Here is a 13,050-nt window from a genome sequence, read left to right as displayed (position 1 = left end):
TCATCTCACATTCCTCAGATTCCTAGTTCTCGGTCCTGGAATGGGGAGAATTTGGAGGAAATTACTAGAAGTCCTGCCCTAGAGCCTTTGGGGTACAGGCACTGAAGCTCTCAGTGGGCAGGCTATGGGTACATTTCCAGAGACACAGAAGGACCAGGGTCCCATCCTCACTCAGGGGCCTCTGTGGTCACATTCTGTTCAATCTACTCTATTCCGATTTCTTTCCTTTGACAGTATATTATTATTACTGTGCGATGAGAAAAAATAAAATAAATCAAAAGGTGAAAAGAGAGGGAGGATCTAAGAACAAATTGGCACAGCTACATTGGACTGGCAGCCCATAGTGTGAACACCAGCCCAGTTCCCACCCGGCTGAAGATCAGCCACAGCCTCATGACCAACTGGAGCTGCTTTAGGTAGGGTAGACCCAGGGCCCAGGCCCAGTCAGGACTCCACAGTCTGATGGTTAACATGGAGATGCCTTAGTTCTGCAGCTACAGATGCTGCTGCCCTCAGTGCCCCAGTCCCTTGCTCAGTGGGTAGCAGTGACACAGATCATGGAAGACATTTGGTGTTACTGCCAGGAAAACTACAGTTCCATCAGCTCCCCCGCAACACCATGCACGATCCCCAGCCCATACCACCAGGCCTGGCACACCTACAGGGGCAGCATCCCAGGTTTATGGCCAAGAAGAAATCTCCACAACCACTGGGAAGTCTCCCTGAGGTTACAGGGTAAATCTCTGCCAAATACTCCTCTCCCAAAAGTCAGGAGGTTGAATAATTATTAAAACTTCATCCTTTTATCAATGAAAAGAGTCGACTGTATTCTGTTATTGAATAAATGTACCATAGTGTGTGTGTGTGGTTTTTTTTTTTTAAGGAAAAATAGCAACAAACAAAACAGGTCATATTTCCTATATCAGGCAACATGGGATTCAATAAGTGATTGTTCAGTTACTCTATACTGCCTCCTTTGATTTTTAAGGGAAATAGTGAAAATAAATCACAATAAAGACAAATAGTTAAAACGCTCAGCTATTAGAGATTTTTATTTTCAAAGAGAAGTTTATAAAAAGAGAAGGGAAAAGTATTCCTTCCAAGACTGTACTCATTGCTACTTTACAATATGCCAGTTCTAGATCACATGAGAACTGTTTGTAGGAATAATGGGGAAACCCTTAGAGAAAGCAAAAAATTAACTTACAAAAGTTAGGTTTGTTTTGTTTATCTGTTTCCCCAAAAGCCCCTCTTCATACCTGCCTGGTGTCCTCTCTGTGTGGGCAAGTCTAACAAGTATGCTGGGAGAACATGCCCTCTCTCTAGTGCTGCTCCTGCCCAAAGCCTGCAGATGAGCATGGTCGGTTGTCATGAGGGCTGATGGGCACTGGGAGCACTGACGGGGATCACACAGAGCATCTGAGGCCAAGATCACAGCTCTCCCTTCCCTCTGCAGCCTCCATGGAATTAACTAGCAGGTGAAACTTCTTCCTCCACTGGGAGCCAGCCATGTTCCTGCAAAGGCCAGTAGAGAAGACTGCCCGTGACTTTCTGGGATCAGCTCTAGTCTCTCATGTGGAATCTCCCCATGGCAGGAGACCTCTTGGCTTCCACAGTTAGGTACACCAGTCGCTCCATGGAACCGACATGGGTAATTCAAAGCATTGCAGGATAAAGGAGGCACCCAGAGTCAGCAGAAAGAGCATAGGAATCCGAAGTCAAGCTGAAATTGGGAGTCATGAGCTACTTTTTTGGCTTTAGAGTCCATGAACTTCCTTACCTGCAAAATGGGGGTAATAACACAGTACATGGATAGTTCCAAAACTCTGGAGGTAGATAAGGACTTCATAATCACAAAATCAAAGCATAGAAAAGGAAGTTGAAGATTAGAGGGACTAGGCAGTCTTTAGAAATTATACAGAAATTTAAATGCCCAACTAGAAAAATTGTAAGTTTATATACACACAATGGATTAATAGTTTAAATGTAAAAAGCACTTATAAAATGATGAACAACAAAATTTTAAAATAAGCAACATACATAAGAAGGTCACGAAAGACATATAAATGCTCAATGAGCATGGAAAAAATGTTCAATCTTGCTAAGCATAAAAGGATTAGAAATCATACTAAAATGAAATACCATATTTGATCTATCAAAGTAAAAAAAAAAAAAAAAAAGCTTTTTAAAATACTAAATGTTGGAAAAGGACGCGCAGCGGGCGGAGCCGAGCTCGGCGACGGAATCACGCCTCGCGAGGCTGAGATCCGGAAGTCGGAACCTAGCCGTACAGCGCATGTCCTCCGTCCTGGTGGTTGTTCTACCCTCTCCTCTGTGATCCCCGCCGGAAGTGTAGGAAAAAAGTGGACATATTTGGAATTACCCATTTTTAAGCTGGACTGATACATCATGATGAAGCACAGACACAAAAATAAAAAGCCAGGTAAAGGTTCCAAAGGCTGTAAGAAGCCTATAAAGCAAAATGGAAAGAAAGCAACTTCAAAAGTGCCCTCCGCTCCCCAGTTTGTTCATTGCAATGATCATGCCAGCCGGGAGGCAGAATTAAAGAAGAAGAGGGTTGAGGAGATGAGGGAGAAGCAGCAGGCTGCCCGGGAGCAAGAGAGACACAGACGCAGGACCATTGAGAGCTACTGTCAGGATGTCCTGAGACGCCAGGAGGAGTTTGAACGCAAGGAGGAGGTTTTGCAGGAATTAAATATGTTTCCTCAGCTGGATGATGAGGCTACAAGGAAGGCTTATTACAAGGAGTTCCGTAAGGTAGTACAATACTCTGATGTGATTCTGGAAGTCCTGGATGCCAGAGACCCATTGGGGTGTCGGTGTTTCCAAATGGAGGAGGCTGTTTTGCGGGCAGAGGGCAACAAGAAGCTGGTCCTGGTCTTGAACAAGATTGACTTGGTTCCTAAGGAGATTGTGGAGAAGTGGTTGGATTACCTTCGTAATGAGCTGCCAACTGTGGCTTTTAAGGCCAGCACTCAACATCAGGTCAAAAACCTGAATCGGTGTAATGTGCCAGTGGATCAAGCCCCTGAATCGCTGCTAAAAAGCAAAGCTTGCTTTGGAGCTGAAAATCTCATGAGGGTTCTGGGAAACTATTGCCGCCTGGGTGAAGTACGCACCCACATCCGTGTGGGTGTCGTGGGCCTTCCCAATGTTGGGAAGAGCAGCCTGATCAATAGCCTGAAGCGCAGCCGTGCATGCAGTGTGGGAGCCGTTCCTGGGGTTACCAAATTCATGCAGGAGGTCTACCTAGACAAGTTCATCAGGCTGCTGGATGCTCCAGGCATTGTCCCAGGACCCAACTCCGAGGTGGGCACTATTTTGCGTAACTGCATCCATGTGCAGAAGCTGGCAGATCCTGTGACCCCAGTGGAGACCATTTTACAGCACTGCAACCTGGAAGAGATTTCCAACTACTATGGAGTTTCTGGGTTCCAGACCACCGAGCACTTTCTGACTGCAGTGGCCCACCGCTTGGGAAAGAAGAAGAAGGGAGGCTTATACAGTCAGGAGCAGGCTGCTAAAGCTGTCCTAGCTGACTGGGTGAGTGGAAAGATCAGCTTCTATACACCACCACCACCCACCCACACTCTACCAGCCCACTTGAGTGCTGAGATTGTTAAGGAAATGACTGAGGTCTTTGACATTGAAGATACTGAGCAGGCCAATGAAGACACCATGGAATGCTTGGCCACCGGAGAATCAGATGAGCTGTTGGGTGACACAGACCCGCTCGAAATGGAGATTAAGTGGCTTCATTCTCCGATGGTGAAAATAGCAGATGCCATTGAAAATAAAACCACCGTATATAAGATTGGAGACCTCACTGGGTATTGCACCAATCCAAACCGTCATCAGATGGGGTGGGCTAAACGCAATGTGGACTACCCCCTTCCCAAGAACAACAGTGTGGTGGATGTTAGCCCAGTCGACCGCCGTCCGATGCTGCAGAGGATCATGGAGACAGATCCCTTGCAACAGGGTCAGGCTTTGGCATCAGCCTTGAAAAATAAGAAGAAGATGCAGAAGCGTACAGATAAAATCGCCAGCAAGCTGTCTGATTCCATGATGTCTGTTCTCGACCTCTCGGGCAACGGTGATGACAGTGCTGGTGACTGATCAGTTGATCCCACTCCCCTCCCCCTCCAAGCACTGGTTCCTATAGGATGGGGGAGTACAAATGGAGTTTGGTTCTCTCGGAAGTACCTATATATATAAAAAAACTTCCCATGCTGTGTGTCCCCTCCCCATACTGTTCCCTCCATTCTCTCTAGAGAGGTTGGAGTTGCCAAATCCAGTGAACTTTACTTAATCCCTGCTGTGTTTTATAAGAGAAAATATCAGCAGAGCCCAGGTGCTAACAATTTATCCCTCACTCTTAATCCTAGGATCCCACCCCGTAGGTTGAGCTGATATTAAGGATGACCTCCCACAAGCCCTCTTAGACGGCTGAATGTACAAATAAAGGCTAGACTGTTAGTAGACCTAGAGCCCCTGCAGGGAAGATGATTTGTTTACCATTCAATGAGAGGTATCACCACCAAGGTATCCCTATAATGGGCTTCTGGCCATGCATCTTTCTTCCAAGTTCATAGGTCCTCACTTGGGTGGCAGTGGGGACAGGGGAATAGTGATGAGCCTTTTTATATCTGTGCAAGGGTCTGGAGATAGGATAAAGGGAAGAAGAAAACAAATAAGCCTGGCTGGTGTTAAAGTGTGTTAGAGACTATATTGTAGGAGGAGAAAACAAGGTACCTGTTGGTAGGGCAGCTGGGTGCTTTAGGGACAAGTCCCATCTTGGCATATGTGAGAATTGGAGAAATTCCATTAACTGAAGTGCTCTGGCTGATCCCTGCCCTTGTGTGACCTTATCCAGCATCAGCATTTGAATTCCATAATTCTGGAGAGTTCTGATACCAGTTATTCAGAGTGTGTCCTTGAGAGAGTTGCTGTATTTGGGACTGCACCAGCTATCTTCTTTCCCAGTGGCTGGAACCTACCCATTAAAATATAATTAACTATCACCTCTTGGAGGGCCTACCCTACTCAGACAAGGGCATCAGGCCCAAGCACTACTAGGGGCCTGGCTTAGTCAGCTTGCTGTCACTATTGTAAAATACTTGAGATATCAGTTTATAAGGAGAAAAGGCTTATTTTGACTTAAAGTTTTAAAAGTTCCAGTCCATGATTGATTGGCTCTATTGCTTTGGCTTTCTGGTGAGATAGCATAGATAAGCTGGTACATGTGGTGACCAAAACCTTTCATCTTATGGCCAGGAAGCAAAAAAAGGAAAAAAAAAAAAAATAGTGGGAGTGCCTGAAGTCCCACAATCCCTTTCAATATCCCAATGATTTAAGGATCTCCCACCAGGCCCCACCTCCTAAAAGTTTTACTTTACCCTGAGATCAAGTCTTTTAACATATGGGCCTTTGGGATACATTCAGGATCCAAGTTATAACAAGCTCTTGTAAAGGGACTGGGATAGAAGATTACAACTGAAACAATCTCATTTTACTAGGAATTTTTGTTTCTTGTACAAAATTTCAGTTCCTAGCCATTTATCCAGAGTTGATATATTTGTAAGGAGTGGGCATTACATTACTTCAGTCTTTGCTACCTACACTAAACTTCCATACCATCCTTTGACCATGAATATATACCCTTTAGTCTTGCTCTTGCCTCTGCCTCTCAGGCTGGCACCCAAAGTTTACCTAACCAGATCCTAAGAATGGAATCAGGTGACACAGGAGAAAGCTTCTGACTATAGGCTCTTCTGTCTGGAAAGTGCGGACTTCTACTGTATTCAGGCACAGCCAAAGGAAGGAGTTAGTTACTAACTGTGCACAAACTGCAACAAGCTCTACCTCCTTAATTCTCAGTATGGCTATACTGGTATGGGATTAATATCATAAGAAAAATAAATAGGCTCAGAAAAAATAAATAAATAAATAAATAAATAGGCTCAGAAAGTTGACAGGTTATGCCCAAGACAACATTAACTGGTAGCACCAAGTGTGATTAAAACCCTATGCAGGCCCTTTCCTCTGCATTATACTGCCTTCTTAACAAAAGTACATTAATTAAGCACCTACTGTGTGCCAGTCTCTGTTATCAAGTCCTTAAAATGCGTTTTCTTCTTTTTTTTGCTTTAAAAATCCTGGTATTGTCTAGCTAAAATTTTGTTCTCATAGTCTCCTTGAATGAGGTCCAGTTTAATTCACATCATATTATAAGGCTCTCCTGATAGGTGTTAAAATGAAAAATTGTGTACTGAGACTGCCAAAGCCATTTTACAACCATATAGAATTTTATTTATACACACACACACACATACACACATACAAATGCATATACATGCACCCTTTTTTGCAGTACTGGGGATTTAACCCAGGACCTCAGGCAAACTAGGCAAGCACTGAACTACATCCTCATCCCTTTTTATTTTTTATTTGAGACAGAGTTTTGAAAGTTGCCCAGGCTGGCCTCAAGCTTGCAATACCCCCCCTCAGCATCCCGAGTAGCTGTGATTACAGGCATGTGCCACCACATCCAGTTGGAATTTCATAATTTAATATTTAAAATAGTTTTTTTTTAATTCCTGAATGGTTCTGGTAAACAAGGATGAAAAATAGAAATATCTGGGTGATTGAGAAACATGGGAACATAATTTGGCCAAAATCAAATAGAAGAACTAAAATAGTCATGTTGGGATAAGAATTTTAGATTCTAGATATTCCACCTGTAGCATATCTTAAGTTTTTTAAAAACTCCTGAGTATCTGGGATTACAGATGTGCACCACTGTTTCTGACTTAAAGCTAGTTATTGAATCTTTTTCCTCTTCTTTTTTAAAAAATTAAGATAATTTGTATAAAGTTTACCCTTTCTAGTTTAAGTTCTGTGGACTTGGACACATTAATATATGAGTGAACCACCATCACAGTCCAGATACAGAATATTTGTTTTCACCCCAAAACTCCGCAGTCCTTGTTGTTGTCAACTCTTTTCCCTTATCTTCAGTTCCTGGCAACCACTGATCTGTTTTCTGTCCCTGTGTTTTTGCTTTAGCATGAATGCCATATAAATAGAATCAGACAGTATATAGGCTTATTTTACACCATCAAGTTTTAAACCTGTATTCTTAAAATTTACGTTGGAGCCAGGCATATCGACATTCACCTATAATCCCAGTTACTCTGGAGGCAGAGGCAGGGTAATTATAAATTTGAGGCCAGCCTGGGTAATTTAGCAAGACTGTCTTAAAATAAAAAAAATAAAAAGTTCTGGGGTTGTATCTCATTGATAGAGTGCCCTGAATTCAGTCCCTATTACTGCAAAAAAAAAAAAAAAAGTAAAATTTACTCTGGGTTACAGTTATATAAGCTTTGATAAATTATGCATTGAGGTATGTAATAACCATTACAATCAAGGTATGGAACGGTCCTATTAGCCTACCCCCACCAAATTCACTCCTGCTACTTTATAGTTAAAACCAGTCCCCTATAACTAACCTCTAGTAATCATTGATTTGTCTTTGTCCTTATGGTTTATGTTTTGAAGAATGTCATATAAGTGGAATTATACAGATGTAACTTTTTGAGACTCAATTTTCTAATAATAAATTTGAGATTTACCAATGTCATTGGTTGTTAACATTAGTTCTTGTTCCTGAGTCATACGCCATTGTGTGGATGTTCTACCATTTGTTTTATCTATTCCCCATTTGTAGGACATTTTAGATTCTTTGCAGTTTTGGGCAATTATGAATAAAGCTGCTATGTAAACATTTAAAAATAAAATAAAATACTAAATGTTGCCTGACATATACATAGTCCTATGCCATAGGTGGAAGTGCAAATTGGTATGAACAATTGGAAGCTCTCAAAAGTTTAAAGATTGTCACACTCCATACCTATGTAATTCTAGAGGATTAAGCTTCAGAAAATAATGATAGATGTGTTAATGGTAAAGCTAAAAGGATGTTTGCTGCATTGCTATTTGCAACAGCAAATATTTAGAAATACAACCAAACGATTCAACATCCACTCAAGTCAGTCATTTGACAAATATTTACTAAGTAAATACTTAGTAAACTGCCAGCCAGGGCCACAAAAGACCAAGTAAATCAAAGCATTTCAATGTAAAGTTAGAAGCATTAAAATGATGTCGAATATTTAATAATGGAAAAAAATGGTCACAGTATGTTATCTGGGAAAAAAAAGGTAAAAACAATATACAATATAATCACATGTGGGGGAAAATAGACCTACCTTTCCCCTACCTTTTCATAAATCTTTGGAAATAGTGCAATGCTTTTTCAGAGTGTTCCTGTTGGGCATTGGGATGTGGTTGTTTAAATTTCCTTCTTTTGTTTTTTTCCTGCATTACAATTTTTTTTTTTACTAAGTTGAATTGTTTCACAATTTTTTTATTCTTTAATTTATTAAAAGCACCCAGGGAAAATAAGAAAACATCTGGTATATAATAAGTGCCCCGAACACTGACTTTGTCTCTGTTTATGGATTGATCCAGCACCTTCTAGGAATTGGCTCACACCACAAAGTGCCAGCTCAGGCCTCCAGGAAGTTGGGTCTTTGGGAATGACCTCCTGAACACAGTGGCCTGGAGACCTCGCAGTCTGCAGCCACACCACGCTCGACTGGGGACAAATTATCTCCCTTGCTACTCCTTTTATCCCATGACCACCCATTAATTTTTATTTTTATTTTTATTTTTTGGTTGTCTTTGTGTACCTTTATCTCTGTACTCGTTTTACTCTATTCTTTCTTCATCCCTGCCAGCTTATTTTGAATCTCTTCATATTGACTTTAATTCGGTTTTAAAATCTTAAGTTTCTTGGGGTTTTTTAAAAATGAAAATCAAAGCCGGGTACAGTGGCACATGTCTGTGATCCCAGTGGCTCAGGAGGCTGAGGCAGGAGGATCACAAACTCAAAGACAGCCTCAGCAGTTTAGCAAGGCCCTAAGCAACTTAATGAGTCCCTGTCCCCCACCCCACCCTCAATAAAAGTGATGGGGATGTGGCTCAGTGGTTGAACGCCCAAAGGTTCCATCTCTAGTATCAAAGAAAAAAAATCAATAAAATGAGTGTCGTCTATGATGTTTTGAAACTAGGACTGTTTGAACCTGTCTTCTGTTTGCCCGGATAATGCAGTCTCCGTCTGCCTTTTCCACCATCCCACTTTTCTTTTTCCTTCAGTACCTATGCACACGTTAGATTTCTTTTTCCTTCCTATCTTTACCTTTAATTATGACCAGCTACCAATGGAATATGCCTTCGTGAGAAAGCCAAGGAAGGGAGCTGCATCAATATGCAGGTTCGCATTCAACTCACTAACATGCCATCTGCTCCTAGATCTCTTACTTCCTTTACTTAAGGGCACATCTTCCTAGAACTGTGTTTGCTCTGCCGTGCTGGGGACAGAACCCAGGGCCTTGAGCATGCTACATGAGTGCTCTATTGCTGAACCACCTCCCCAGTCCACCTTCGCAGGACTTTATTATCATTTCAAAGGCCTTTAGGACATGCTTCTCAGTCTCAAGTGCATTCGTCACCTGATGGTCCTGTGAACACACAGAGCTGATTCATTCAGTCTGCTCTGTGGCTGAAAACTGTCTTCCTAGCAAGCTCCTGGGTAGAGCAGAGGCCGCAGGTCCTTAGATCACACTTAGAACTAGCATGGCTATGCCTCTCCTGGCCTGGCAACTGCCCGTCTAGAGAGCTGGTAAGAGAGAAGAACTGGTGTGTCCACATTCCCAGAAGCTTCTAGGGACACATCCCCTCCACTGGAAGTGGCCCACTTCCCTCACCCTGTGGCTCCAAGCAAAGAACCACTGGATAAGGCTATTAGCCTTCTGGGACACTGCGCTCCATGTTCAGGCCTGAGGGAAACGTGGGGGTGTCAGATTCCTGCCGAGTTCGGTACACATTCCATGGCATGGGGCTAGTGCGCTTCAGAATTTGTGGTTGGAGGCTATGGTGTTTGCTTGTTGGGTGAAAATAAAGTTTTATTTGTTTCTTTCTTCATTCTCTCTCCTGGGGAGGAAAAGAATCCTCTGCATCTTTCAGTGGAAATCCAGCCCAGGGAGTTTTGGTGAATTTCTCCAGGTAATCAACTTCCATGGAACGCTTCCAAGAGGTGCCCTGGGGGGAGAGCTGAACACAGCCTTCTTCCTGGGGGAGGGGGGGCCGGGATGGGGCTGGGCCTGCCAATCCCCCACCCATTCCGACTGCGTTACTCTTCTCAAGCCTCCTCTCCCCACTCTCACTTCCTCTCCAAAAGATTGTGACTGTTCTTTCAAGGAGAAAACTAAGTCTCCGGCCCCCACGTGACATCTCCCCACGTTCATTCCATTCACTGCAAACTTTAATGTGGCCGAGCCCCGTGTGCATGGATTCCATATTTGCAAATTAACACAAAAACGTATTTCTAATTCCTAAAGCCACACTGGAGGCACTTCTGCAGTCATCCATGGACGTGCAGATGGGGTGAGAAATCTGAGCCGCTGATGCTCGTGTCCCCCAAGGTGGAAAGAGTCTGCAGGGCAACTTCTTGCTTCAGCCCTCACACTGTTGACAAGCGTCTACTTTGTAGTCAATCGAGTTTCACTTTCCACATGTTTATGCTTTTCATTGTTGATTGGTGATTTCCCCGTGTGGCATGCCCCCACCCACATTGCAGAAGTGCTGGTGGTGTCCTTTCCCAAGGAGGCTGCCATGCACCTCACAGAGGTGTTAGGTAAGCTCCATGCAGGCGTTGAGTCGCAGAGCCGGTGGCCCTGAGTTCAGTGTCAGTGAACCAAGAATATATATTAAACACGGTGCCTTTAAACAGAAGCATACATGGAACAAGGTTATGCATTGACTTGTTGACAAAACTGTTGCAAAAGGAAGCTCATGGGAAAAACACACCCTGTCCGTATACACCAACTCCTCCGTGTTTGAGGTGCTTTGCAAATTGTCACTACTGCAAATAAGGAGCATCGTTTAGAGCTTTTACCAGTCTCACCTTCCTTCCAAATCAAGATTCAGGACCATCTTCTTCCCTGTGTCCTCAACCCCACCCCTTCCTCAGGGACCTCACTCCACTCAGTCATCCCACGTTTCCCTTCTCCTTCGTATCTCCATTCCCCTACGCGAATGCTCGGTTCTCTTCTGTCCTGAAAGCCACGGTCCTTACCAGCTTTCATAGACTGTATCCAGCCTTCAGCTCCACACTAAGCGCTTCACACATACGATTCCTCTGACTTCTCTCCTGACTTTACAAGGTGCAGTCCGCACTTTACAGACGACGACAACGCAGCACAAAGGTGTTCAGCAATTGGTCCAGGTCATAGAGCTAAACACATTGAAGAACTCAGCCTCACCCCCTGCCCAGCACACACTATACTGAAGAACATCTGTTGGGTCTCCTCCAAGGGATCCCTGATCTTGCCCTTGCATTTGACGCTACTGGTCACGGCGCCTTCTTGAATCTGCTTTGGCTGCCAGGACAGGAGTCTCTTCCTTCTCCATGCTTATGTGGATTGCTCCCTTTCTGATACCAGTATGCCCCCAAATGTCATCCCTATGTCACCGTGTCACAAGAATTCCCATCCAAGCCCTTCATTCTTTACACCCTATACCCTTGTGCCCAATGGTGGCCTTCACACCCTGGAGAAGGAAAAGCCGATAGCCCCAGTCCCCCAGCTGATGAAGGTCTGCATCTAGCTGGGAAGGCAAGGCCCTTGGTAAGTGGCAAGCTGGCATTCAAAGCCAGGTGGGCCTGACTCTGGCCTGTGGCAATAACTGCTCACCAACACTGCTGAGCGCCCCATCCGACAAAGCGTGTTGTTGTAGCTCCCACTCGCTTCAGCCCTGCCTCCGCCACACTCCGGCACGAAGAGGGAGGCAGTACAGGAAGGTAACCTGGGCCCTGCAGGTCTCACGACTATGAAGGCACAGAGGAGAGACACGAGGAAGCATAGGGAAATTCTAACTCTTCACTGACGGTCCCTCCTAATGCAGGAGGCCTCGCAGAGATGTCCCTCACCTCTGGGCCCCTGCAGTGCTGGTGGTCTGTGCTTCTCTTTGCATGTTGGCCCTCTTTATCTTGTCCTGCTGTGGCTGGGCACGTGTGACTGCCCCCAGAGGTGGTGAGCTCCCCAGGTAGGGTCAGGATGGGCACTCAGCAGTGTTGGTGTGTAGTTACTGGTGCGAGCCAGAAAGTCGGGTATTTGATTGTAGTCTTACCAACATGCGACCAGGGACCGGATACCTTCCTCAGCATCTCTCCTCCTCGTTTGGCAGTGGCCTGCACAGTCTCGCCTGAGGACCCAGGAAGTGCAGCCACTTCAGCAGAGGGTCATCATCAACGTCAGTACTGGACAAAGGCTTCTCATTATTCATCTCTAAGTCCACCTCTCCATGGACTTCACCCCAGGCCTAGCATGAGGAAGTGAATGTCCCTGGTCATGTGAAATATGGGTCTCCCCATTAGCCTGTACATGTCCCAAGGATGAATCTCAGGACCCCTCACCATGTGAGTGCAGGAGTTATTCAAGTAAAAAAGGCAAAGGATAATTGGAAAAATGAGAACTATTCCTGCAGCCTGGTTTTGTGCTGCCTTTGTGACTAAATATAGTACATTTGTCCAAAATTTTCAGTTCCTGGGCATTTGCCACCCTGCAGGAAGGGCAGGGAGACACACAGGCAACCTGGGTTCAGCCCCTGGTAGGAGCCTCTCAGCACAAAAACTGAGTGCAGCCAGTTCCTGGGCCTCCACCACAGGAGCCTCAGAGGGTTCTGTGTCCTCAGCACTGCACGTAGGTGGGGAGTCACCAGCCACCAGGGCCCAGAAAGGAAGCACACACATTCTTCCTTCATCCCCAACTTGCAGCTCAGTGCCAACCCAGGGCTTTCTAAGAATGCAGGGGCCTGTAATAACTATCACACACAAAAAAAGGGAAAAGAAGAACACAACAAACTCCTGAGAAAAATGTCTCTCCTCGAGTATTTTAAGATCTGGTG

General features: G+C 44.6%; 1 protein-coding gene across 1 annotated transcript; it reads left to right on the top strand.

Annotated features, from left to right (window-relative positions):
* Positions 1-2,257: 2,257 nt before the first annotated feature.
* LOC124090623 (guanine nucleotide-binding protein-like 3-like protein) lies at positions 2,258-5,878 on the top strand. The gene has a single exon (XM_046441298.2). It carries the CDS (start codon positions 2,410-2,412, stop codon positions 4,138-4,140), a length of 1,731 nt encoding a protein of 576 aa, XP_046297254.1. The 5' UTR covers positions 2,258-2,409; the 3' UTR covers positions 4,141-5,878.
* Positions 5,879-13,050: the final 7,172 nt, after the last annotated feature.

The sequence above is a fragment of the Marmota monax genome, unplaced genomic scaffold (genome assembly GCF_021218885.2).
Source record: "Marmota monax isolate L192 unplaced genomic scaffold, Marmota_monax_Labrador192_F-V1.1 WCK01_AAM20220418_F8-fsc00010, whole genome shotgun sequence".
Classification (NCBI taxonomy): Eukaryota; Metazoa; Chordata; class Mammalia; order Rodentia; family Sciuridae; genus Marmota; species Marmota monax.
The sequence above is the reverse complement of the archived record's forward strand: the minus strand, read 5'-3'. Positions and strand labels throughout refer to the sequence as shown.

Coding starts and splice junctions, on each gene's coding strand:
- LOC124090623 (XM_046441298.2), top strand. CDS start 2,410: ATGATGAAGCACAGACACAAAAATAAAAAGCCAGGTAAAGGTTCCAAA.